Consider the following 27734-nt stretch of genomic DNA (forward strand, 5'->3'; position numbering starts at 1 on the left):
AATATTTTTTCAACATATATCAATAGTTTATTGAAATATACCAATATCTCGGATGAAATTACGGATATATATCTTGGATATTTTCATCCATGCCCACATCCATCATGTCCTCTTAACTTCCATAGATTGCTGTTATTCCTCTATGTGTTACTGCACCTTGCATGTTCTCCGATTCTCACATTCTTAGTTACCACTGCATAAACCCAATTACTCACCATTTCCTAATTCTTGATCATGCTGGCTGGTAACCCCTTTGTTTGCTTCATTATTGCATTTAGTTGCTTCAAACTGCTGGGACTTGCTGAGTCTAAGGTGCCCCAAGAGGAAGGTGAGTACTACAGTCTTTCTACTGTAGACCATCCCTGTTTGGTCTGTGAGAAAACGTTGAACAGAAACATAATCTTTATCTTAGTACATGCTAGGACTCATCAAAGTTGCTTGGATTAGTTGGCCTGATATCTTCATTTTCATAATAAGAATGGGTAGTTTTCTTTTATCAATTTTCTATACTTCTTGGAAACCGAACAGAAATTTGTGGGATTTTGCATTTAAAGTCCATGACTCATGAATATAAGCTCTTCATTGTTGCATCTAATTCTGGAGCTTAAATGTTACACTGAGTTTCACTATAAAATATTCAAATAAATCTTGTATTACACAAAGACTGTCTGAAAATTGGGCTTCATTGGTATTATTGCAGTCCTGCCATTAAATGTTGATATGCTAATTTCATTTTATATTGATTCCCTATATGATGCTGATTTTATCTGATTATGGATGCCTTTTAGTTGATGCTCTCCAACAAATTACTACCACATTGGGCGCAATATATTGGAAGTTCAATGCTGAATCTTGCCAAATTGAAATGGTTGGTCTAACAGAGGAGCCACCAAAGGGATCTGAGAGCAGAACTAATTGTGAATGCCTCTTTGAGAACAACACTGTTTGTCATGTTGTAAAAATGTATGATTATTAACTTAGTTTTACATTGATTTTGCTATTAGATAGTCATTACATGCCACTTCCTTGAATCCTGGTAGCATTTGCCCGTTGTTTATACTTGAATTTTTTGTTTAATGTTTTATAGAATTCTCAAGGGTTACAGTTTACCTGGTTTGCTTCCACCTGAACTGGTCAAGCTTCCTTACCTCCAAGAAATGTAGGATCTATCAAATTTGATTTCCTTGATGCTCAAGATTTGGATGGTATATTTGTTTATTCATTAAATAAATTAACATTTCCTTGTAGTGATTTAGCTTACAACTACCTCAATGGTACAATACCACAGGAATGGGCTTCAATGAAATTAACTTCTATGTGAGCCTTGTGAATTTATTTGATAAAGTTTTAGTTTAGTAGCTAAGTTTGTATTTATTAGGGATTTTTCTGCAGCTCTGTTCTCGTGAATCGCTTATCAGGGGAAATTCCAAAGGAGTTGGGAAATATAACCACTCTCACATACCTGTATGTATTAAAATTTGGTTTATTCCAATTTTTTAGGACTTGGACAATGCATTGTGATTATTTTGAAACCATTCTAGGAGGGTCTCTATTTTCCATGTTACATGTCTTACTATTTTGACCTCAACAGCGTATGTTCTCATCTGTTATGGGGTGACCATATGCATAATTTTTTCCTAGCCAGTTGGAATTTTTGGAAGAGTGTTTCTATTTAACTCATTTTGTGGCAAGAGAGAACAATACAGTTCTATAGATGAACAAAATATACATATGATATGATAATGACTATTGTCATCATCATTATCATCTTTTTTTTTTCTTTTATAAATCAGGAGCCTTGAAGCGAACCAATTTTCTGGTATCCTTCCTGCTGAGCTTGGGTCTTTGGTGAATTTGCAGACTTTGTATGTCATCTAATCTTCTTTCTTCACATTTCTGTAAAGGATTACAGAACCTGTTGTGCTGATAGTTCCTTGCTGCATGTTGCAAATATAGGATACTTTCATCCAATCTGCTGACTGGAAACTTGCCAGAGACATTTGTTGGGCTAAGAAAATTAGAAGATTTGTAAGCTTCAATCAAATTTTTTGCTCTTTTTAACATATATGTTGATTCTTGTGTCTCATCAACAAAATTCAAATGCACAATGCAGCCGAATAAATGATAACAACTTCAATGGAACAATCCCTGCTTGGATGCAGAATTGGAAACAACTCAGAAGATTGTAATAATCTTATCACTTTGTAAATAATTTGTTTTCATTGCCTTTTGAATTTTAAGAGTCTAATATGCATATATATTAATTGTTTGTTTTCTCAAAACTTGTCTTACTGAAGGGAAATGCATTCAAGTGGACTGGAGGGACCAATTCCATCAAATTTTTCTCTTTTGTATAATTTAAATGAGTTGTGAGTAATTTGGTTCCTCATTCTGTTAAGTAATATTTTATGATGATTCTTTCATTTATATATTGATTAATAGTTTTAAGCATCCTGGCATATCCTTTTACAGGAGGATTAGTGACATAGATGGGCCAAATCAGGAATTTCCTTTGCTGAGAAATATGACCGGCATAGTTAGATTGTATGTTGAGTTCTTAATCATTAAATACTTTAAGTGTCTCATATGCATGTGTATACACGTGCACACACACATGCTCATGATCTCCAATTCACTGCAGAGCACAAAGGTCCATTAACATTGATTGTTACATCAAAATCCAATGGTTGACGTTTCTTCAAAGAAGAAAAGTATTTTATTAGGATTTAAGTATTAGCCATTGAATTTTGATCCAACAGTTGGTGAGCTTGAATTTTGTGCTCACCGTTGAGCTGGAGATCAAAATTGCGTCTACATATATTTTCCTCTTCCAAACACATATCTGCTGTTTTTCTTTCTTTGCTATAGCTATACATATGTGCTCATTGTTGATGGTTTATTAATTTTATTTAATTCCAGGGTTTTAAGAAATTGTAACATTCTTGGAGAGATCCCTGCTTATATCTGGTCCATGGAGAACCTGGGAATGCTGTAAGTAATTAAACTTGAATAAACTTTTTGGTATTCTAGTCACCCCAAACAGACACACACAAATATGTGTCTATGAATGTACAATTTTGAAACAGTATATGTGTAATGGTCTTCTACTCTACTGATGGAACGAGCTATCTGCCCAATAAACTTTCATACAAAAAAAATCTGATATAGTGATATGGACTCATTGGATAACTGTAGCATCGACTAGTTTATGAGCACCTTGCACTGGAGGAAGAATGTGTGTCAAGTGCAAACACATAATTCATTTTTTTCACACAAAATCGCAGTAAATCGTTCTTGGATGAAAATTACCATTTATTTTATTTATCCAATATATTTGGTTAATGAAATTTGTATTAGGATGGAAATTAATTGATTGTTGTTATGTGATTCTGATAGAGATGTCAGTTTTAACAAGTTAGTAGGTGAACTTTCATCCACAATTGCCGCTGAGCGTCTGAAATTTTTGTAAGTACGAAGTTTTAAATTGTTTATATTTTCAGTTTCTATAGCCGAAAACTATTAGTTGATTTTCAAATTCTGGATAAACTCGTCATAGTTGTTTCTGGATTAAAGATGTGACAAAATTGATATTAGCATGCACGAACCTTTGTGCATATGTGTGCTAAAAAATGGACATATACACAAATTGAACAGTTTTTCATCTTAAAAACTTACTCTTTGGCCTAGAACCATGTCTTAGAAGTGGAACCTAAATTTATGAAGTCAATATCTTTCTTGATCTATTAATGATGTTGTTGTTAATTTGGCTCGCATTTGAAGATTTCCTGGTTCATGGGGGATTTCCATGGTATTCTAGGATGAAGTTAGGAGTCCAAATAGGTGTTGGAAGGTTATTAATTCCTGGTGCGTTTTGGACTTCATTTTGGGCAAGTTTTGAGGTTTTCCTTGTGTATAAAGGAAACTTATTTCCTACTCTAAGTTAACTTTCTTCCTACTTTATCTAGGATTGTAATATAAGGCCTATGGTTATAAATAGGACCTTAGGGGCTTAGAAAAACGTGAGAGAATCAGATTAGAGTGAGCAAGTCCTTAGGATTCTTGGGAGGCACACAATCTAGAATTGGTGAGATCAAGATTAGGTAATTAATCTTGGGTGAGAGATCTAGGGTTTTGGGAAACACTTTGTGAAAGGGTGTACAAGGGATTTGGGGATTGGGTTATGTGATTTAGTCCAATTGTAATCTTAATACTTATTATTCTCATAGTGAAGAACGGAGATCTCTCCCGGGGACGTAGGCAGGAATTTTGCCGAACCTCGTAACAAATCTCGGTGTGATTGTGTGTGCTTGTTGGTTTATTATTTTCTGTTTTCTTGGCTGTGTTTGTTATTTATCTTTCATCGAATTATTGCTTGTACGCCGTGAAGGTGGGAATTAGGATTTAATTCTCAAACTACATCAACAAGTGGTATCAGAGCCAGGTTTCGTGTTCATCGATCGTGGTTCCGTGTTTATCGATCGAGGGTAGTTTGTCATGGCAGCGGGAAGTAGTGGTGTTTCATCTTTTAAGGTGGAGCAATTTGATGGAAGAGGTAACTTTACTTTATGGCAAAAGAGAGTGAAGGATGTCCTAGTTTCGCAAGGCGTGGCACGCGCTTTGAAGGGAAAGGAAGAAGGAAAACCGGCAAAGATGACAGATGATGACTGGGAAGACTTGGAGTGCAGGTGTGTGAGCACAATTCGGCTTTATATTGCTGATAATATTATCAACAATATAGATGAAGATTCTGCCCCGGAATTGTGGAAGAAACTAGAAAAGCTTTATTTAGCTCAGAAGTCTATGGCCACAAAGTTGAATCTGAAGCGGGACATATATAAGCTGAAGATGGAAGCGGGTGCAAATCTCATGGATCATATGAACGTGTTCAAAGGACTGCTAAATCAACTCGAAAGAGTTGGGGTAAAGATTGAGGAAGAAGATCGAGCCCTCTTACTTCTAACCTCACTTCCTGATACATATGACAACATAGTGGATATCTTCTTGTATGGTAAGGATACACTGAAGATGGAGGAGGTCGAGTCAACTCTCTTGTCTAGTGAAAGGAGAAAGAAAGTTGAGGATAAAGATTCCTTGTTTGTTGCTCATGGTCAAAGAGGAAGGCAAACTACCAAGGGTTCTAGTGATAGCAAGGCTAGATCAAAGGGTAGTGGTAAGGGCTGGCAGTGCTACAAGTGCAAAGAGTGGGGACACATAAAGAAGGACTGTCCGACTTGGAATAAGAAGGATGGTCATGGCTCTACAGCGGTAGCAGACTATAATGAATCTGGAGAACTTCTCACAGTCTCTATAGGTAACACTTCTTCTCATGGTGATTGGATATTGGATTCGGGTTCTACTCACCATATATGCTCTAGGAAAGAATATTTTGAAAAGTTTCAAGAATCAAAGGGAGGATCTTTCTCTTTGCCTGACGGGTCCAAAGTTGACGTCATGGGGGTTGGAACGGTGAAGATCAAGATGTTCAATGGGGTGGAGCATACTTTGGGTGGAGTCGCTTATGTCCCAAAGCTACAAAGGAATTTGATATCCTTGAGTAGGTTGGATTCCAAGGGCTACCTGGTTTTGATAGCAGGTGGAGTCATGAAAATTACTCATGGAAGCATGGTCCTAATGAAGGGAGAGAAGTGTGGTGGTTTATATCGTTTGATAGGAACTCAAACCTCGATGGTTGGTTGGAAACGAAATGCACAAGAAATCAAGCGCTTGAGGAAGGTCTCGTTTGCGGGTACAGCAGAGACGGTTGTGACATGTTTCCAAGGTTCAAACGATGGTGAGAAAGGAGATCCTACTGGAGGAGGGGGTGAATCGAGGCCCCTCTTCGGTGCTAACCGGTAATTGGTTACACGATGCAGCTGCACATAGGTATTGGCCGTGCGAATCAAGGGTGGACCATAGTTTCTTGATTCGGGTTATGTGTAGTTGGTACAAGGTCAAGGCCAATGGTATTTGGTGCAAGGTAATTTGCATGATATGCTCGCCAAGGTGGAGATTGTTGTTAATTTGGCTCGCATTTGAAGATTTCCTGGTTCATGGGGGATTTCCATGGTATTCTAGGATGAAGTTAGGAGTCCAAATAGGTGTTGGAAGGTTATTAATTCCTGGTGCGTTTTGGACTTCATTTTGGGCAAGTTTTGAGGTTTTCCTTGTGTATAAAGGAAACTTATTTCCTACTCTAAGTTAACTTTCTTCCTACTTTATCTAGGATTGTAATATAAGGCCTATGGTTATAAATAGGACCTTAGGGGCTTAGAAAAACGTGAGAGAATCAGATTAGAGTGAGCAAGTCCTTAGGATTCTTGGGAGGCACACAATCTAGAATTGGTGAGATCAAGATTAGGTAATTAATCTTGGGTGAGAGATCTAGGGTTTTGGGAAACACTTTGTGAAAGGGTGTACAAGGGATTTGGGGATTGGGTTATGTGATTTAGTCCAATTGTAATCTTAATACTTATTATTCTCATAGTGAAGAACGGAGATCTCTCCCGGGGACGTAGGCAGGAATTTTGCCGAACCTCGTAACAAATCTCGGTGTGATTGTGTGTGCTTGTTGGTTTATTATTTTCTGTTTTCTTGGCTGTGTTTGTTATTTATCTTTCATCGAATTATTGCTTGTACGCCGTGAAGGTGGGAATTAGGATTTAATTCTCAAACTACATCAACAGATGTACCATACTAATATTTGGTGTTGCTTTCATTAGCTTTTTGACTGCCAACCTGCTAAGTGGAAATGTACCAGATTCAATCTTGCGAGATGGAAATAGTGTGTACGTTTGTTATCTGCAACGCTTTATATCAATATTTGGTGTCCTGTGATGACCTCCTTTTCTAGTACGACAGCCCTGTTATGTTGTACGACAGCCCTGTTATGGTTTTTCGTTTTCAAATTTAATATGAAGATAACATGATACCCAGGTCCCTGTTATGTTGTAAAAATGACACTTTGTTTTTATGCTATGCAGTGATTTGTCGTACAATAACTTCACATTGCAACGCCCTGAGCAACCTGATTGTCAAGAACACTTGTCAGAATTCAATCTAGTATTTTTGTAGATTATTTTCAGATTGTGGTGGTTTATAAAAACTGATAGTTATTTCACCATTTCTCCTGTCAGGAATCTAAATCTAAACTTGTTTCGAAGCACTTCAAAGGAGAACAAATTGTAAGATGCTTCTTTCTTTTCCTGTTGCTCTCCTCTTTTATTTATTTATTAGTTTTAAGTTAAGTACAGGAGGAGACAGAAGTTATAAAAAGAGGATAAAAAATTATAACTGGGCAGTGCTCCAATTTTTGCTTATTTATCTTTCCACTCATTCTGGGACAGAAGGAGCTTTCTTCCATGTTTGAAGGATTTTAACTGCCCACGATGTAAGTATAAGTTCTTCTTGAGTTTGAATAATATAAAGTGCTATGAGATTAATTTAAGTTTTTTAGAGCTTATTGCAAAATAAGCTCTTCAGACTGCCTTCATTTATGAACATGCACATATTATTTTTATCATTCTTAAGGTTTTGCTTACCTCATTATTCTCACTCATTACAACTTTTTTAGGACAGATTCAAACTGTATGCATGTTAATTGTGGTGGAAATGACATAACTGTCAAGGAAGAGAATAACAAAAACATCATGTATGAAGGAGATGGAGGAGTTGAAGGTGGTACTGCCAAATATTATAGAAATGACATAAGTATGTGGGGATTTAGTAGCACTGGTGACTTCATGGATGACAACGATTTGCAAAATACACGCTACTCTATATCTCTGGCATCTTCGAATCTCTCTGAATTATATACTACAGCACGCGTATCTCCAATTTCACTTACTTATTTCTACTATTGCTTAGAGAATGGGGTTTACACTATAACTCTCCACTTTGCGGAGATCAGGTTCACAAATGACAACTCATATAGAAGTCTTGGGAGGCGTATTTTTGATATCTATATTCAGGTAGTTAGTAAAACTAACCAAGATGTCTATCTTTGTATACTTGCAACTTGAGGGTTTGATAAGACCACTTTGTCACAGGAAAGATTGGTGTGGAAGGATTTCAATATTGAAGATGAGGCAAGTATGGCTCAAAAGATAATAGTTAAACAAATATCTAATGTCAATGTGACAAGTAATGTCCTAGAGATCCACTTCTATTGGGCTGGAAAAGGAACAACGAGGGTTCCTGACAGAGGAGATTATGGTCCCCTCATATCAGCTGTTTCCGTGGTTTCTGGTGAGTCAATCTTGTCAACATTTCCTACATTGTCATTTGAGTACTCCATTGTACCACAGGTTATATATGAATATGAGATTATGTTAAGGTTGTGTGACAAATTTTTCAGACGTGTGGAACATATTTGAGCTTCCGGCCCTTTAAGGGACAAGGTGGGAATCACCTGATATGTCTCTAAATCAAGTACCATAATTTCAAAATACCTCTAGCTATTCATAGACCATATAAGAGAGAATATGCATTTAAAGCCTGACTAAAGTTATGGGGGATGACCAGTGCATGGGCCACCTGCTTTGTCCCAGAAGATGGTCTGATTGCAGATGTTCCAGAGCAAAATTATAATTAAGAAGCTCTTTCTTTATGTTACATAATTTACTATTTTGTAGCCATTAAATTTGCTATTGTTCCACCTCCTCCCATCCCCCCCCCCAAATAAAAATAAAAACTTTCTGCTGTATATTAACAGATTCTGAATATATGATTCTTTAAATTTCATGATTATTCCTATTAGACTAAAACAAATTTCCATGTAATCCATATTATCTTCTTGTTTGCTCAAAGCCTATTTTGAGTTAGTTTAACTGGTTTAGTTTATTCTTTTGGCAGATTTTAAACCTTGTACAAATAGTGGATCTGAGAGAACTATTTATATCATTGTGGGTGTTGGTATTGGGGCACTATGCCTAACCCTCTTCATACTGGCAATCCTTTGGTGGAAAGGATTCTTGCGAGGAAAAAGGAGGGGAAGAAAAGGTGCATGTTACATTGAACATCTTAATTCTCAAATTGGTAACTTGTATCCATTGACAATTTTATCAAAGAAAACTGACACTAACAATTTCTTGGCATTACTTTATCATATTTTCCTTCTTGGAAGATATTATGGGACAAGATATGCAGACGGGGACTTTTACTTTGAAACAAATAAAAGCGGCCAGTAATGACTTCGATTCTGCAAACAAGATTGGAGAAGGTGGCTTTGGTCCTGTCTACAAGGTAACCCTGTTTTTCTTTTGCATATTGAATTCTGAAAGGAAGTCCTTTTGTCATAAGACAAATCTACATTGCAAAAGTAAATTCTAAAATTTAAGGTTTGGGATGCAGGGTTATTTACCTGATGGCTCTTTGATAGCAGTTAAGCAGCTCTCATCTAATTCAAGACAAGGAAATCGTGAATTTTTAAATGAGATGGGAATGATATCTTGTTTGCAACATCCAAATCTAGTGAAACTGCATGGATGTTGTATCGAAGGAGATCAATTATTGCTGGTGTATGAGTACATGGAAAACAATAGTCTTGCACGTGCCTTATTCGGTTAGTTTTTGGCATTTACTCAACCCTGAACGTGCATGACTAATAAAATTGGATCATGTCATGATCTGAATATACAAGACATCTAACATTCGATTTGAGTGAGCTTACTGGCCATTCTATTTCTAACATTTCTGTTAGGGAAGTTTTCAGATTTGATTTTCAGTTTTTCCCTTGTGAAATTTGTGTGTACTTGAGCTACTTCGAATTTATTATGCTTTTCTCATGACTTTTATAACTTATCAAGAGTGAAAAAACTAATTTGAGATAAGTAAGAAGCATTTTCTGTTGGGTGATTTATAGGTTCGAAGAACCATCAGCTTAAACTGGACTGGCCTACAAGGCTTAAGATCTGTATTGGGATAGCTAGAGGCCTAGCTTTTCTTCATGAAGAATCGAGGCTCAAGATTGTTCACAGAGACATAAAAGCTACCAATGTGCTGCTGGATGGGGATTTGAACCCTAGAATTTCTGACTTTGGATTGGCTAAGCTTGATGAAGAGGAGAAATCACACATAAGCACCAGAGTTGCTGGAACCATGTCAGTTGCCATTACATTTAACTCCACACATTTGCATAACTGTGGGTAAAGTTTTATCTTCATAATTGGAATTATAAGACATTGAGGCTTCAGCTCTTCATTTGCAGAGGATACATGGCACCAGAATATGCATTATGGGGTCACTTGACATACAAGGCAGATGTTTACAGTTTTGGAGTTGTTGCCTTGGAAATTGTTAGCGGGAAGAGCAACAGCAGTTTTGTGCCAAGTGACAGCTTTGTCTGCCAGCTAGACTGGGTACTTTACAGCTTTCAATCTCTCAAGCCACTGCATAAACATTGTTGCTTTTTCTGACTACAACTTCATGCTAATTATTAAGAAATCCTTTTACAAAGAAACTTGTGTTGCAGGCCTGTCATTTGCAACAAACTGGAAACTTGAAGGAGCTGGTTGATGAGAGGCTGGGGCATGAAGTCAATGACAAAGAAGCAGAAGTTATGGTTAGAGTTGGTCTAATGTGCACAAATGCGTCTGCATCACTTAGGCCTACCATGTCTGAGGTAGTGAGCATGCTTGAAGGACGAACAACAGTCCCAGACATGATCCCAGAAGCAAGTGCCTATACCGAAGATTTGAGGTTCAGGGCCATGAGAGACCTCCATCATCAAAGGCAAACACATAGTTTAAGCGGAAGCCAATCCCAAAATTTGACAACTATCAATACATTTGGATCTTCCTCTACGTCGGGCCACGACTTCAGTTAAATCAACTAGACATGATCCCACGACATGCTGTTCGTCCTAACAAATTTTTTATTTTTTGTTATAAAAATTCATGTGAGAATCCACATTTGTTGCAATTACCATATCTTCCTGATAGAAAATTCCTCTCCTTTTCATACTTTGTTCTTCTTTGTAGGAATGGGAAGAGTGGATGGATGGGGAAAACATTTTGGTGGGTGACAATAATGTCATTTAAAGGAGATATTTTTTTATACGTGACATTTAAAGTATGTGATGAAATGTTTTAAAGCACGAACTTTTAAGATGTTTGATGCACTGTGTCGGATTCCAGTGAAGTTATAAGTTGCATCCAGTAACTGAAATTTTTTCTTCAATTTTTGAAAAAGAATAAAAAAACTCTGCAAGGGCCAAAGGTATACGACCGTATACCATTTTTCTAATAACTGGTTATTTGAATTTTGAAGAAAACTAAAGAGAGGTTTATAAAGTTGGTCACTTCCCTTTTGGGAGACTAGTATGTTAGTCAAGTTTTCTAAAAAAATTTACCTAAAAGTCTATATCAGAGGTAAGGATTGATTTCCAGATATGTTTTATCAGATATGTTTTATTTTTAGATAAAAATATATCTGTCGCTATGTTATTGGGTTAAAATAATAAATCAGCTATATTCTTTTTACGAGAAAGTTTCTCAACAAGTTTCAATTATTGTTGCAACATTCTGATTAGATATAATGATATATCACTATAAACGGTATGTGGTATATTTTTAGAAATGATTTCTGTTTGCATGGTCCAACTTGAATTGAATATTTAATTTAAGCAAGAAAAAGCTGTACTATAATTTTTTTAGGAAAAGCATGAAAAAATACACCCCCAAAATTAGTGGTACTATTCCCACCCCTATTCCTATTTTCCCACCCCCTTTTGTGAACAAAAATTAATTACAATTTACCTTTTCATAAAATTACCAAGAAGGACATTTAAAAAACAAAGCAGCCAGGGCGCTTGTCTTCCATGGAAACCCAGATGTGGCGTGCTGCAAATTAATTGGGGTACTACTTTTGTAGTACCACCATTCCTCATAAATCATAAAAAATGAAAGACTATAGAGGTGGGCTTCCAATCCATCGCCTGCGCATAAATATTTCAACAAAATGTAAAACAATGATGCTCCATACCAAACAATGTAATCAGTCCAAATGAAAATATTTGGGATCTATTTTTCTGTTGTATAAATTATTTCATTATCTCTATTCTATAAATAAAAATGTTCCAAACAATAAAATTCGCTCTTTTCATGTCCGTGGCAAAAGATAACAACTTGAGTATATTTTTTTTGTATTGAATGAGTTTCTTAATTATCAGTTGGGAACTTGGGATGCTGCCATGGCAGCTGGGTAATTGCTTCTTTTATCTTTTTCTTTAGGGCTAGCCGGCTAGGGTAGAGTTGGGAGGGAGAAGGGGAAATAGATGAAAAGGGTAGGGGTAATTTGGGAATAATGGTGGTGAGATAAGTTTATTTAAATTTTTTAAAACATTTTGAGGAATAAAAAAAGAGTGCTGCTATTTGCACACTTTTTTTTTTTTGCACACCATTTACTCCTACACACCCCATAAGACATTTTAAATTTCATAATTTCTCAAAACACACCCATAAAATTCCAAATTACCCATACTCAAAAAAAAAAAAAAAAAACACACACACACACCCGCAGCTACCCAACCCGACTCCACCCTTGCACACCCACAGCCAACCCAGGCCGTCGCTGGAGTTCCTCTTCCCTTTCTTTCTCTCTCTCTCTCTCTTCCCCTCTCTTTCTATTTCTCCTTCTCATTCTCCTTCTCCTTCTCCTTCGATATTGGCATCAGGTGGGGCAGGGCGCGGCTAGGTGCGGAGGGGAAATAGGAGAGAGAGGAGAGAGAATGAGAGGCGCCAGCAATGGTTGGGGTGGGTGTGCACTTGGAGGTGGTGAACTGGTGACGGTTGGTTTGGGGTGTGCAATGAGGGTATAATGGTTATTTGAATTAAGGGTTAGAATTATAATTTAATAAATGAAGGAAAATGGTGTGAAAAAAAAAAAAAAGTGCAAATAGCAATACTGAAAAAATGAAAATGATAATATCACCATTCCCCAAAATAGTCAACATCTTTGAAAAGTCAAAAAACCCTTCAAATGTCAAAAGATCAGCAAATAAAAAGAGGCCAACTTCTGAAATTCCCAATTAATAGTAAGTTGGTGACAATTAATCATTGTCTTGTATTAAAAAAAAGTTGGTCTTGATTCCACGTATTTTTTGTTTAATATTAAAAACGTTAATGGTAATTAATGTTGTCAGCTAATTTTTTTTTTTAATTAAGGATGTCAGATTAATCCTTTGAGCTAGTTAAAAACAGACAATTTATATCGAGTCTAAGCCTAGTAGATTTACAAAGAATTTTACCTTCCTTATTGTTTGGCTCCAAAAATTAAATTAAAAACTCAAACTCAAATACCTGAGTTTACAGTTATACTTCTGAATCAACTCCTCTAATATAGTTAACTAAAATTTTATAATAAATAACAATGTTATTTAAATTTTGATTAATGAAAAAGTCGTTTGGCATGCACACGAAAAGTAAGACAAATGGTGTGAAAGCTATTAAAGAAACAAAAACAACGCAAACAATGAGGTTTGAAAAATACATGCTTATGCCTTACAAACTCTTAATTAGTTAATTATATCTTGACTAGTGTGTCACCGAGTCACTGAATACACGTACGAGTTAGGCTCATACAAATAATAAGTGAAATTTGTCAATTATCACCTCAAGTTGCCAACATATGATAGTTGTATTAATTAATTATAATGCCAAGTTGCAATATATATACTTGCAGTGATAATTTTCTTAATTAAAAACAAATCTTGGGCTCGTGAGCATATAATAGATAATATAGTATCCAAAAAAACCCTTTTCTAATATTGTTAACATTCATTTTTTAATGATTCATATATAAGATGCTACTTGTCCAAATTTTTTATCTTAACTACTTTTTCAAACTTATATAATATTTATATATTAAATTCTGCAAAAAAATATAAAACACTAAGAAAGAAAAAATAAATCCAATAAAATATATTGATACAACTAAGTTGAAAAAAATAATTAATATATTAAGAATTTTTCATATATTTGTATCATTCACACAAGGAATTAAATTTTAGATTTTAAAAAAATTTCAAAAGAATTTTGATTAAAATAATTAAATTTTTTAACAAAATTTCAACCATTTCAATTGGATAATAGCATTCACGTATGCGGTATGCCCACTCTGAGTGTCAATCACATCCACATCACATGCGTATATAGGGGTGTGTTTCGGCCGGATCGGATCGAAAATAGGGTGTTTCAATTCCAATCCAAAAAATTTTGTAATGGAATTTATGTTCCAATTTCCATTCCAAAAAATCGGAATTTCAACATCTCATTCCGATTTGGAATTTTCGGATTTCTCGGAATTTTCGGAATTTTTCGGAATATAACATTTTCGGAACTTTCGGATAAACATTTGAAATTTTCGAATAAAAAATCGGAATTTTCACATTTTCATAATATTTTTTAGAACATGTTTGGATTTTTTTTAGAATAATGATGAAATTAACAAACAAACAAAAATTAAAAGACAATAGATTATGATGCATTTCAATATTTATATTAAAATGTAATTAAAATATATGTCCAATTTAAAAAAAAAAATTCAAAATATTAATTTAAATAACATTTGAACCATACCATCCCATACCATTACCATAAAATAAAAAAAAGATGCAATTTAGCAAGTTTTTCATTGCTAGATTATGTATGTTATAAGAGAAATAAATTATGTATAATATATATTGTGTATGTTTAATGGTATATATTATATATTATAACATACATAATATATAAGAGAAATAAATGTCACTATGAATGTATAATAGGCTTAATAGCACATATCTTAGAGGTGGGGGATTAATCTTTGGAGCTCATCCAACATTGTTAGAATAAATGTCATTAATAGATACATGTTACTCACATATATATATATATATATATCATGTTTGAAATTTTGAATATAATAAGCTTAAATATTTAGTAATTAGTAATTACAATTGATGGGATATTCCAATTGGAACAACCGTAGAATTACTCCATATCTTCAATTCCCCTCCCTAATAAAAAAAAAAATAGTAATTACATGTACGGAAAAATGTGGGTATTTGTGTTACCAACTTACCATTTACGTTATTATGATACACATATATTTATAATGTACATATGTTTATATTAATAGTATTAGTCATTTTTTTAAAAATATATGTTATATGTATCATACTAAATAAATGATAAAATATATAATATGGAATAAATTGGCATAATTTCGAAAATATCAGATCGGAATGCCTTCGGAACATTTCGGAATTTTTTGGATCGGAATTCGGATCGGAATCGGAATTTACATAAACATTCCAATTCCAATCCAATTTTTTTCGGAATTTTCGGATTTCGGCATTTTCGGATTCGGCATTTTCGGATTCGGAATAAAATTGAAAATTTTCGGATAGGAATCAGTCGGATTCGGATTTTCCAATCCAAATCACACCCCTATGCGTATATAATGGAACTTGGGAGCAACTGTACGGTGCCTGACAATGACACCCCACCACGTACATGAGTACAGAATAAGTGGACCACCCTGGTCTTGCTATTTCCGAATAATCCTAATCTGTCTTCTTCTCAACCCAAAAGCCTGCTCTTTACGGAATATAGTAATCCAAGCTTCCAAACAACAACTTATCCTCAACAGATCAATCACATTTTATTTTATTTTATTTCAATTTTCAACTCCATGAAATTAATTCATCATCATCATTAATTTATTTAGAAATTAAGAAATTGCATGCTGGTCAAGCAGTATTTTACTATTTATAGGCTTATAGCAATCAAAATTGAATTATCTGGAAAAGGACAAAACAAAGTCCAACCTGCACTTCAGCCTTCAGCTCCTCTCAGTTTCCAAGGCAATTCAAACATTGCTTTCCTTGCGGTCAAATTGTATTTGCATTGTATGAGCTTATGGATACATCACGGGTTAACGGGTGTTCCCTGTTTCTGCATCTGGGTGTTTCTCAATTCTCTAATGTCAACTACATGCATTGGCTTTGGCTGACTTGTTCAAAGTGAACCAGCTTTGCTTTGCAAATTGCAATACCAAAGAAGCTGTCAGCTGGATATTTATCAAATCATTTGCTCTACTTCTGATTTTTTCACAACCCAAGGTTCTTGTCCCAAATTTTGAATCTTCATCATGCTAGCCAGGAGCAAGAACCCCTTTTTCTTATTGGTTTCTGTGTTAAGCTGCTTCAGCTTGCTGAGATTTGCTGAGTCCAAGGTGCCCCAAGATGAAAGTAAGAGTTAATTCTATTACTCTTTTGCTTACACTCTCTGTTTGGTTGCTGAGAAAATGTTGGGGAGCTGAAATCTTGAATCTTGGGATGTTACACTCTTTATCACCACAAATGTTTACATATTACACACATACCCACTTAGTTTTTCTTCTTTAATTTGTAATAATATGAACCCTTTTTGTTATGTTCTTCGTAGAATTTCTCAGTGACCAAACCTCTCAACTAACCGCTTTTGAGTTCTTTACTTGTGCATTAATTCTGGCATTTTGGGACTGGTTCTATTAAGTCTCAATTAAGGTATCTGCAATTGTAATTGGAGTGTACCCATCGAATTCTAACAATGGTCATTGAATATTTTGAGGGGCTTTTCTTACTTTGAGCACCCAGTTTTTTATTTTGTTGGTTGGGTGACGTCAACTTATTTTTCTTTCATGGGATGTTCAAATATCAAAATTAAAGTATTTTGACTCCATTCCCTCTTTTGGTTTCGAAATAGAAGATTACTTTTTCAAAGAGGAGCCACTTAAATTATTTGCCATCTTTGAATACAATAAATTGATTATTTTTCTTGAATATGTATATATATATATTTATTATGTGATGGTTTTTGGTTATGCATAGTTGATTCTCTCCAAGAAATAACTAGTACGATGGGTGCAAAATATTGGAAGTTTAATGGTGATTCTTGCAAAATTGAAATGGTTGGGGTAACGGCAGAGCTACCAAAGGGATCCGAGAATAGCATTGTTTGTGACTGCAACGACACTGTCTGTCACGTCGTAAAGATGTATAGTTCCCTCATCTTATTACTAAATAATTTCATACATGATTTTACAGCTTTGAATAATAGAGGCTGGCACTTTTAATATTTTTACAGAAAAAAGAAAAGAAGAAATGTTGTTATACTTGATTATAGTAGGGTAAACTATATTGACCTCAGCTGGGGTTAGGTGAAGTACAAGAATCCTCCTTGCATTGCTAGAACTTACTTTGACCTTCCTTGTCTAATAGGTGCTAGAAGAAGATTTGATGTTGGAGGAAGGGGTAGGTCCCAAAGATGGTTTAAAATTGGAGGTAGATGTTCTCAGTTTTGCACCTAATGTTATAATTGCCTATGGTAATTATCTTTATGTTCTTCACCTTAATCTCCGGGAGGTTAGTGTAGTTTACCCATGTTATTACTGTCATATAACGGAAGGATTTTTCACAGACAGCATAATTGTAAATGGAGACCACAAAGAAACCTCTGTTACAACCCTGAAGCATGTATCAAATGCTTTTAGGCTGTTATTAATATTCTGCTTTCTTGATAACATTGTTCTCTGCTTAATACTCAAATCTATAATTTTCGATCTGACAGAGAACTCAAGGGTTATAGTCTACCTGGCATGCTTCCACCTCAACTGGTCAAACTTCCTTACCTTAGAGAAATGTAAGAGCATTTTGTAAAGTTCAAGAATAATGTCTGATGACTTTTGAACTTTGATCTATAACATTTATTTCTACTGAATGAACTTCACTTTTTTTCTCTTCCTCTATGTGTAGTGACTTTGCTTACAATTATCTTAATGGTACAATACCACAAGAATGGGCATCAATGCAATTAACGTCAATGTGAGTCTTGCCAGTTTTTGTGTATTTTATTTTATCTTGATTTGATTGTTCCTGTTGTGTATTAATTAAAGAAAATACTATGCAGCTCTGTTCTTGTAAATCGCTTATCAGGGGAGATTCCCAAGGAGTTGGGAAATATTACTACTCTCACATACCTGTAAGTATTAAAATTGGGGTTTGTCTCGGTTATTTATCTTGGAGACTGGGTCATGGACTTATGATAATTCAAGTCCTCATGATTGAGGACATATGTGAAACAAATTTGGCAGGATCTCCATTTCCCCTTCCACCCCTTCCCATTGGATCACGTGCTGCTATTACTTCCTTTTATATTTCATCCATTGGGGAATCATTTAACCGTTTGCCTACTCTAATTTGGAATTTCGTGCAGTGCATGTTCTAATCTCAATATTCTTTCTTTTGTTTTCAAAAAATCAGGAGTCTTGAAGCGAATCAATTCTCTGGAGTTGTTCCTCCTCAGCTTGGGAGTTTAATGAACTTGGGAACTTTGTAAAACAACTTTTTTTTTTTTTGAAATTTTGATTCTTGTTTTTTTTTTTTTTGAACACTGTTAACACATTTCGGAAGGATGAATGACAGTTATGGTTCATTGCTTTGGTATTGGAATTGCAGGTTGTTGTCCTCCAATCAGTTGACTGGAAACTTACCAATGACTTTTGCTGGGCTAAGAAATTTAACAGACTTGTAAGCTTTTACTGTATTTGTTTTTCTTGTAATGCATAAAACTGATTTACATGTCAAATTGATACCATTTATTGTCCAATGCAGTAGAATAAATGATAATAACTTCAATGGGACAATACCTGATTTTATACAGAATTGGAAACAACTTGAGAGATTGTAAGATCTTTTTCTTTTGACAAAATTTTCATCAGCCTTTCAAGTTATTATAGATGACCCTATTATTTCGTGCTTATTTCTACTGTTTCATTTTTCTATATATAATTGGATCACTGAAGAGAAATGCATGCAAGTGGGCTTCAAGGACCCATCCCGTCCAACATATCTCTTTTGAGCAATTTACAAGAGTTGTGAGTAAAAGGCCTTTTCAATTTTTTTTTTTTTGTAGCTTTATGTAGTTTTCTTTTGTTTTTTTACTGAATTAATTGTATTTTTTTCTTTTTGTGGTGTCATATCAAAATATAGGAGGATAAGTGATATAAATGGACCAGAGCAGGATTTTCCTATGTTGAAAAACATGACAGGCCTAATAAGATTGTACGTTGAATATTTGGATCATCAAATATCATGAAGGTGTTGTTTATATTTACTTTTGACGGTGGTCTTTTTAATGCAATTCAGTTATGTATTTTAGGGTTCTGAGAAATTGTAACATTTCTGGCGAAATTCCCCCATACATCTGGACAATGCAGAATATGGAAATGCTGTAAGTAAAGCTTATGAAGATTATGATACACAAAACTTTTCTTAACCTTCAATGTTTGCAACACACACACGTGCACTCTTCAATGGAGGACACGTTTATGTAGGATGGCTTTGGCAAGCTTCCTTATAACAGGGTTTTAAAATTTCCTTGCTACTTTGATATTAATTCTCCTCTTACTATCATTGTCCAGTTTGCCTCAGTATTATTGGCATAACAGATTCCAAGAAGACATACCATATATATAAGTATTTAAGCAATGTTTGCTTTCAGGAATAAATTGATTACCTCTATATGCTAACTGACTGATCTCAAATTAATTAATGTTTGCTTTCTTTTCATGCACTTGATATATTGTATTAAAGGCCGGAGATTCGCCATATTGTTGTATTGTGACTGTGAATGGAGGTTGATTATATTTTTTTTACTTTGATTGTGATAGGGATGTCAGTTTTAACAAGTTAGTAGGGGAAATTCCAACTACAGTGAACCTAGAGCGTCTGAAATTCCTGTAAGTATAACCGTGTGCTTCATTTAATTATAAACTACATGGTCCATAGCATGCGATTTTCTTATCCAAAAGTTTCTGGAAAATGCTGGACATATTTCTGAATAAAGAAGGGACAATAATGCAGTGACACAAATGTATATACATAATTTTGAGATTTTATGATTATATAGCTTATAGTCCGGAACATTGTCATAGAAATGCAACCAAATGCAAACTTAGAATTCTAGGTTGGTGTGCGCATAATTTATTTTTGTTGGGTAATTAAGTATTGAATATTGATATAACATTCTAAAAATTTGATATTGCCTTTCTATAGATTCTTAACTGGCAACTCTCTGAGTGGAAATGTACCAGATTCAATCTTCAAGGATGGAAGTAGTGTGTATGTTTCTAATTTGGACGCTTCATATTTTTCCCTTTTCTCTTTTGATATATTAGCAATTATCCTTTTCCTCTAACACTGGAATTCTGGAAGTAGCTAACAATTTGAGGATTAATGGCATCTCCTGGGATAACATCATTTTCTGGCTTAAGTTCTTTTTTCCTAAACAGAGTGACCCTAACTACTTATGCTTGCATGCAGTGATCTTTCGTACAATAACTTCACATGGCAAGGCCCTGAGGAACCTACTTGTCAGGAGAACATGTCAGAATACTGTCCTAGTAGTGTTTATGCATATTTGCCAGTTTTATGTGGATTTGAACTCATGGTTGTTTTACCTTTTCTCCTTTTATTAGGAATCTAAACCTGAACTTGTTTCGAAGCTCTTCAACAGAGAACAACTTGTAAGACACTCTTTCTCTCTCTTTCGGTTGCTTTCCTTTGTTTATTAATGTGACCAAAGATGTTCATTAATGCATGAACATCCCATGCTAATGTATATTTTCCACTTAATTATCACAGTAGGAGAGGTCTTCCATGCTTGAAGAATCTCAACTGTCCACGCTGTAAGAATATATTCTAATTGGCTTGAATATTATGCGATGCTATACAATTCAATTTAACTTTCACTACATGTATTTGAATTTCTACTTCTGCTTGAAAAGGTGTAATCTCCTTTATTTATGAGAATATACATGTTGATGATTTCAGTTAGTTTTGTACATCAAAAGTTTTCCATGAAGCAATGCCAGCTTATTGTAGAGAAGGAAATCGTAATTGATAAAAGATTGTACTCCCCAAAAAGTAAATTCTTCTAATTGTAAAGGTTTTATTAGAAAAAAAAAAAGAAGTGCTGAGTTAAGTTGAAAATTCACTTTGCCTGAAAATGTTCACAGAGAATACTATGAAACTTCAAAGTGTTATATTGTCATTACTCTTGTCAGTCAGTGAATTGTTGCTTTCTAATTACTGTATTACCAAAATGTTTTACATATTCTCTCACTATATTTATATTTTGATATTTTATGCCAGATTCAACTTGTTTGCATGTTAATTGTGGTGGGGATGATGTCACCATTAAAGAAAATAAAAGAAACATTATGTATGAAGGAGATGGAGGAGTTGAAGGTGGCAGTGCAGAGTATTTCTTAAGTGACGATCAATATTGGGGATTTAGTAGCACTGGAGACTTCATGGATGACAACGATTTCCAAAATACACGTTACTCTGTATCTCTTGCATCTCCAAATCTCTCAGAGTTATATACATCTGCACGCATAGCTCCAATTTCAATCACTTATTTTCATTATTGCTTAGAAGATGGTAACTATACTTTAAGTCTTCACTTTGCGGAGATACAGTTTACAAATGACCAAACATATGGAACTCTTGGGAGGCGCATATTTGATATCTATATTCAGGTAATTGGTCCCATTGTTGGAAATGTATCTTTGAAGTTGCAAAGAGGGTTGATGTGAAGCACTTTGTCTCAGGAAAAATTAATACGGAAGGATTTCAATATTGAAGATGTGGCAAAGACGGCTCAAAAGCCAGTAGTAATGCAAGAACATAATATCAGTGTGACAAATAATGTCTTAGAGATCCGATTCTATTTCGCTGGTAAAGGCACAACAAGGATTCCTGACAGAGGAGTTTATGGTCCCCTCATCTCTGCTATTTCTGTGGAATCTGGTGAGTCATTTTTCTTCTTTATCATATCATAAAGCACTCATGATAAGGTATGTTTGAGGCAATCCCTGCTGCATCACAATTTTTTAGACGTGGCACATATTTGGGAAAATAAAGACACAATGTATTCAACATCTATCTCTCAGCCCAGGCCATATTTGGTCGGGCTTGCACAGTAATTTGAGGCCTAACTTCTAGACATAAGATAAGATCCAGCCAAGTCCAGAAATTTTTTATATTTATAGTGTTCTAATTAAAATATAGGTTTTCAACTCTGGAACACAGGCTAGTTTAGGAACTGATGATATGATGTCTAGTACTGATGTATTATTTATTATGCAACTGCTTTCCTTTTCCTCTGTCTTAATGTTTAGTATTTTTTTTTTTCAACCTGCACTAGAGTCAACTTTTGGTTTTACTTTGTGCTAAAATATAAGTCTGTAACTTATCTGCAGAAAGAGCAAAGTCATTTTTTTCATATGCATTCCAATGAATGGAATGATTATAATTTATGTAAAACATTACTTTGCTCTTAATCCTGATATGAAGGTTCTTTTTGAAGGCTCCAGTGGACACTTCTCAACCTCTTTCACAAATCTTTTTTATGTGCTTTTGCAAACTTTTATGTTTATTTCTACCTTTGAAATTAATGTATACCTCCCCGAAATTCTTTTCTTTTTCCCCTTATATATTATTGAAGTAAGCAAATTAATTTGTACTTTTGGGCAGATTTCAAAGATTGCTCAAATGACAGAAAGAAGGGAACTGCTCACATTGTCACTGGGGTTGTAGTAGGAGCATTATGCCTAGTATTTGTTACACTAGGAATCCTTTGGTGGAAAGGATGCTTGCCATGCAAGAGGAGGAGAAAAAAAGGTGCTAGATCATATCAAATGTGCCGCTCTCAGATTCATTGATTCCTACTGAATATTTTCCCTAGTAAATGAAATGAAAGGAATATATTATAAACTACGCATTCTTGATTGCTCAAGCAAGGAATTGTAATGATAAATAACACTTTGCATACTCTTCCTCTGTGCCTCCTTGGACAGATAGTGAAGGAATTGAGCTGCAGGCAGGGAATTTTACCTTGAAACAAATAAAAGCTGCCACTAGTGACTTTGATTACACTAACAAAATTGGAGAAGGTGGTTTTGGTGCTGTGTACAAGGTACTTTAGTAATTTATACATCGACTTTTCCATCTTATTAGCTATTACAGATTTCCCTTTTTACATTAGCATACATAATTCTGAACAAGGGTTGGGATGCAGGGTCAATTGCCTGATGGTATGCAGATAGCCGTCAAGCAGCTTTCATCTAAATCAAGGCAAGGAAATCGTGAATTCTTAAATGAGATAGGCATGATTTCTTGTTTGCAACATCCAAATCTTGTGAAACTTCATGGATGTTGTATAGAAGGAGGTCAGTTGTTGCTGGTCTATGAGTACATGGAAAACAATAACCTTGCACGAGCATTGTTTGGTGAGTATGATACCAATTATGATCATGATCTAGAGTGATAAAAAAGTAAATTTTTGAGTTGGTTTTTATTCTTTTCTTTATTTATTGGATAGGTTGTATCCAACTAAGTACAAATAAAAAAAGAAAGAAGAGAAAAAGGGGAGTAGAGAACTTCGTCTTTTGGTAATTCTCTAGGAGTCGTGTCTATTGATTTCTAGTTCTCTGGGTTTTGGTTTCTTGTATGCTCCCTCATGAGTACTTGAGTTTTGTTTCTTTTTGGAAATTTTTTTACACAATTTATTTCTTCATAGTCTGAGGGAACAGTATTTTTTTGTAGGTCCAGAAAATCATCGAATTAAAATGGACTGGCCAACAAGGCATAAGATTTGTATTGGGATAGCAAGAGGACTAGCTTTTCTCCATGAGGAATCCAGACTTAAAATTGTCCATCGAGACATCAAAGCTACTAATGTTCTGCTTGATGGGGACTTAAACCCTAAAATATCTGACTTTGGATTGGCAAAGCTTGATGAAGAGGAGAAGACACACATAAGCACCCGAATTGCAGGGACCATGTAAGTTGCCATGTCCTTATTCACATTGACTTGTTGATTTACTTTCAATGATGTCTAGCTAAATTGGAAAATGTTTTCAATGTTGAAAAAAAAATATTGGGATCTTGATTTGCAGAGGATATATGGCACCAGAATATGCTCTATGGGGTCACCTGACCTACAAAGCCGATGTTTACAGCTTTGGAGTAGTGGCCTTGGAGATTGTTAGTGGGAAGAACAACAATAATTATATGCCAAGTGATGATTCCGTTTGTCTTTTAGATTGGGTACTTTTACCACTTTTATTGTTTGATCTCTTCTACATCCATCATGTCACATTCACACATCTGGTTGTTATAATTGTTAATTACTATCTGAGTGTGAAACTGCAATAAACATTTGCAGGCTTGTCATTTGCAACAAACTGGAAACTTGTTGGAGGTAGTTGATGAGAAGATAGGGTCTGAGGTTGACAAAAAAGAAGCAGAGATCATGGTTAAAGTAGCTCTCCTGTGCACAAATGCCTCTGCATCACTTAGACCTACCATGTCTGAGGCCGTGAACATGCTTGAAGGAAAAGTCACTGTTCCTGAAGTGATCCCAGAACCGAGTACCTATAGGGAAGACTTGAGGTTTAAGGCCATGAGAGACCTCCATCGCCAGAGGCAAAATCATAGTTTGACCGCGAGCCAAACACAGAATTCAACTACAGTCCATACATTTGGCACTACCTCTACTTCTGGCCTTCACTCCTATGAAATCAACCCGGAATCAACAACCTCTTGACAGTGGCGAAAATTCTCTAGTAGCAAATATGTTGCTGTACCACTTGCATGTAGTCTTTGTAAACGAAAATGCAGAATAGCTTTTCCATCTCCATATTTCTTTCTTGTACATATGTTTCCCCTCTCTATTGTGACCTCTTTTGAGTTTTAGAAAATTTGTTTCTTATTCTTTTCATTGTTATTTGTTTTTTTTTTTTTTTGCTTGCTTTACTTTTTATTTGTTGTACAGATTGTTGAATATACAGCCGTGAAATTAAATTCCATATTTCTCTCTGCAAACAAACAGTAATAACAATATGAAAATGAGGATTCAAATTCAATTGTAGTTCCTTTATTTGTTTCTCAACAAAGAGTTTACCATATCATGCACTTTCATTTTTCAATCAATGCTATGTAGTTTTTCAATGGTTGTTCACAATTACCATGTAGGCTTTTACAAGCTTTTCCTTTAGAAGTTCAAAAGGTGATTGGATTAATCCATGATGGATGACTCGTTTATACATATTCTAATTCCATCTCATTTTCACATAGCTCAAGGATTACAATCTATGATGGATGATTCGATTATACATATTCTAATTATATCTTATTTTCACATATTCTAGCTCAGGGGGCAAACATATTTTATGTTTATTCTTTTTTTTTTTTTTTTTTTCTTTCAAGGGACTTACAACGTAAAATATCTACCTATGACTAATATTCATGGGCAACTTTCCGCAGGTCTTTGTGAAATATTAATTTATACTTTTTTATTTTGAGAAGAAACATTAATTTATAGTACAAAGTACTAGGTGGGTAGTTTAAACTCGTTGAGAATATTATAAATTAAAAATGTGCGTCACAAATTAAGAGATTCATTGCATCATGCCATCATGTGCAATGCATGTACATAATAATATAATATTGTGCATGCAATTTGACCAGTCGTTTACTTGTCAATTTTCATTTTAAGAGATAAGACTTGTCCTGAATAATTTAGCGACCTCTATTCTCTACTATTTCTAGAAACCTAATCTACCTGCCGACAAATTTAAAAAAAAAAAAAGTTCAAAAGTTCAAAACAAAAATTTTGTTGGCACGTTGGTTGAGTGACCATTCTTGGACCAGTTCCAATTGACTAGCTGTCTCCGAGGTCCCACAAAAAGTTAAGATTAAATTATTCGTAAATATCTCAATTATATACTAACTTTTAATTTAATATCACAACTTTAAAAATTTAACAAAAATTATCTCAACTTTCATTTTGTGTCAAAATAGTACCTCCGTTAGTTTTTCTGTCAAATAAACTGTTATCTGCTGACGTGACAGAGATATTTTTGTCTTTTTTTCCACATTTAAAAGATAGTAATATTTTAAAAGATCAAATTAAAATTTAGTACCTTAACTATACATTGACTTTCAACTTAGTACCCTAACTTTGAAAACTTGACAAAAAAATACCTTAACTTTCATTCTGTATCAAAATAATACATCTGTTAGTTTTTTATTAAATAAATCGTTATCTGCTGACGTGGCAGATGTATTTCGTCTTTTTCCCCACATTTAAAAGATAATAATATTTTAAAAAATTTTTAATAAACAAATTTCTTAAAATAATTAAAATAAAAAAATTTCTTAAAATAAAAACCTTTCCCCCTCCCCCTTCCCCAGCCTTGCCCTATGTAGCATCACCCCTTAGCCTTAGCCCCTCTCCCTGCCCGACCCACTCTTTCCCCCCACGCAACCCCCCCCAACCCCAACCCTGTCGCACCCTTCCCCCAGCCAGCCCCTCTCTTTGCCCGACCCACCCTCTCCCTCCCACACCACCCTAGCCCCCACCCATCATCTCCCTTTCCCGCCCCCACCTAACCCTCCCCTCACCCATCCCTTCCCCTCCCATCCCCTCTCATCCTCGCCCCTACCCATCCTCCCACCTCTCTCTACCCAACCCACCCTCTCCCCCTACCCATCCCCTCCGCCCCCACCCATCCTCCCACCTCTCCCTGCCCAACCAACCCTCTCCTCCCCACCCCCAGTCCCATCGTACCCTTTCCCCTAACCCCCAGCCTCGTCGCACCCCCTACCTAGCCCCTCCTTGACACCCTCATACAGCCCCTCCCCGACCCACCCCAACCCCAACCCCAACCCAGCCCCCTCACCCCTCCTTACCCAACCCGACCTTTCCTATCCATCCCCTAAATTTTTTTTAAATTTTTTAAGAACTTTTTTTTATTTAAAAGTTTTTTAAAATATTATTATCTTTTAAATGTGAGAAAAAAGACGAAAATACCTCTGCCACGTCAACAGATAACGGTTCATTTGACAGATTAACTAACGGAGATACTATTTGACACAAAATGAAAGTTAAGGTACTTTTTTGTCAGATTTTCAAAGTTGGGGTACTAAGTTGAAAGTCAGTGTATAGTTAAGGTACTAAATTGTAATTTGCTCTTTTAAAAATATTATTATCTTTTAAATGTGGGGAAAAAAATGAAAATACCCCTGTCACGTCAGCAGATAACGGTTTTTTTGATAGAAAAACTAACGGAGGTACTATTTTGAGACAAAATGAAAGTTTAGATACTTTTTGTCAAGTTTTCAAAATTGAGATATTAAATTGAAAATAAATGCATAATTGAGGCACTTACGGAGAATTTGCTCAAAAGTTAATAAAGCACAGACTAATGAAACTTGATACGTTGAAAAGGTAGGGGCTTAGAATAGAGTAATGTTTATAATTTTAAGCTCATTTTTTAGGAGTTATTAGTTGATATATAATAAATGAAAAATATTATTCATCTTCTCTAATTTACTTTCTTCACCAATTTTTTTTTAATTATTATTCTCATTCTACAATATAAATTTATGATTGGAACCGTTCATTTTTTATATCTAACTATGAAGATATTTTTTATAAAAAATCAACCAAATCAGAAATCGTTTGGTTATATACCATGATCAAATAAACAGATGATTTTGGTAACAATTTGATTTATCGTTTGTTTATTTGATACTGATTACATTACCAAACGATTTTCGATTTAGTTAATTTTTTGTATAAATGATTTTCAAATAATTATCTAAAAAATAAATGGTTCCGATCATAAATTTACATTGTGAAATG

General features: G+C 34.9%; 2 protein-coding genes across 5 annotated transcripts; both read left to right on the top strand.

The window, feature by feature from the left end:
- The first annotated feature begins 212 nt into the window (after window positions 1-212).
- LOC147297021 (putative LRR receptor-like serine/threonine-protein kinase RFK1) lies at window positions 213-10911 on the top strand. Its single transcript, XM_086228781.1, has 24 exons — window positions 213-328; window positions 789-963; window positions 1088-1159; window positions 1249-1317; window positions 1393-1464; window positions 1794-1865; window positions 1957-2028; window positions 2114-2185; window positions 2298-2369; window positions 2473-2544; window positions 2920-2991; window positions 3397-3465; window positions 6720-6785; window positions 6981-7043; window positions 7134-7181; window positions 7344-7387; window positions 7576-7967; window positions 8046-8244; window positions 8851-9003; window positions 9137-9240; window positions 9349-9559; window positions 9860-10097; window positions 10205-10355; window positions 10469-10911. The coding sequence occupies exons 1-24, from the start codon at window positions 235-237 to the stop codon at window positions 10820-10822; spliced, it is 3006 nt and encodes a 1001-aa protein (XP_086084907.1). The 5' UTR covers window positions 213-234; the 3' UTR covers window positions 10823-10911.
- A 4974-nt stretch (window positions 10912-15885) lies between these two features.
- On the top strand, window positions 15886-24806 carry LOC147297022 (putative LRR receptor-like serine/threonine-protein kinase RFK1). 4 transcript variants are annotated; one of them, XM_086228773.1, is made up of 24 exons: window positions 15886-16228; window positions 16850-17015; window positions 17589-17660; window positions 17774-17842; window positions 17928-17999; window positions 18281-18352; window positions 18476-18547; window positions 18632-18703; window positions 18823-18894; window positions 19010-19081; window positions 19179-19250; window positions 19690-19758; window positions 20075-20140; window positions 20342-20404; window positions 20497-20544; window positions 20663-20706; window positions 21173-21561; window positions 21634-21832; window positions 22559-22705; window positions 22882-23000; window positions 23103-23313; window positions 23630-23867; window positions 23983-24133; window positions 24252-24806. In XM_086228773.1, the coding sequence occupies exons 1-24, from the start codon at window positions 16129-16131 to the stop codon at window positions 24630-24632; spliced, it is 3036 nt and encodes a 1011-aa protein (XP_086084899.1). In that variant the 5' UTR covers window positions 15886-16128; the 3' UTR covers window positions 24633-24806. The 4 variants fall into 4 exon arrangements, with proteins under 4 accessions (XP_086084899.1, XP_086084902.1, XP_086084903.1 ...); XM_086228776.1 differs by lacking the exon at window positions 16850-17015 and adding an exon at window positions 17240-17302 and having other exon boundaries at window positions 15888-16228; XM_086228774.1 differs by lacking the exon at window positions 15886-16228 and adding an exon at window positions 17240-17302 and having other exon boundaries at window positions 16879-17015.
- Window positions 24807-27734: the final 2928 nt, after the last annotated feature.

Source organism: Dryas octopetala, chromosome 1 (genome assembly GCF_963921425.1).
Source record: "Dryas octopetala chromosome 1, drDryOcto1.1, whole genome shotgun sequence".
In the NCBI taxonomy this organism is placed as follows: Eukaryota; Viridiplantae; Streptophyta; class Magnoliopsida; order Rosales; family Rosaceae; genus Dryas; species Dryas octopetala.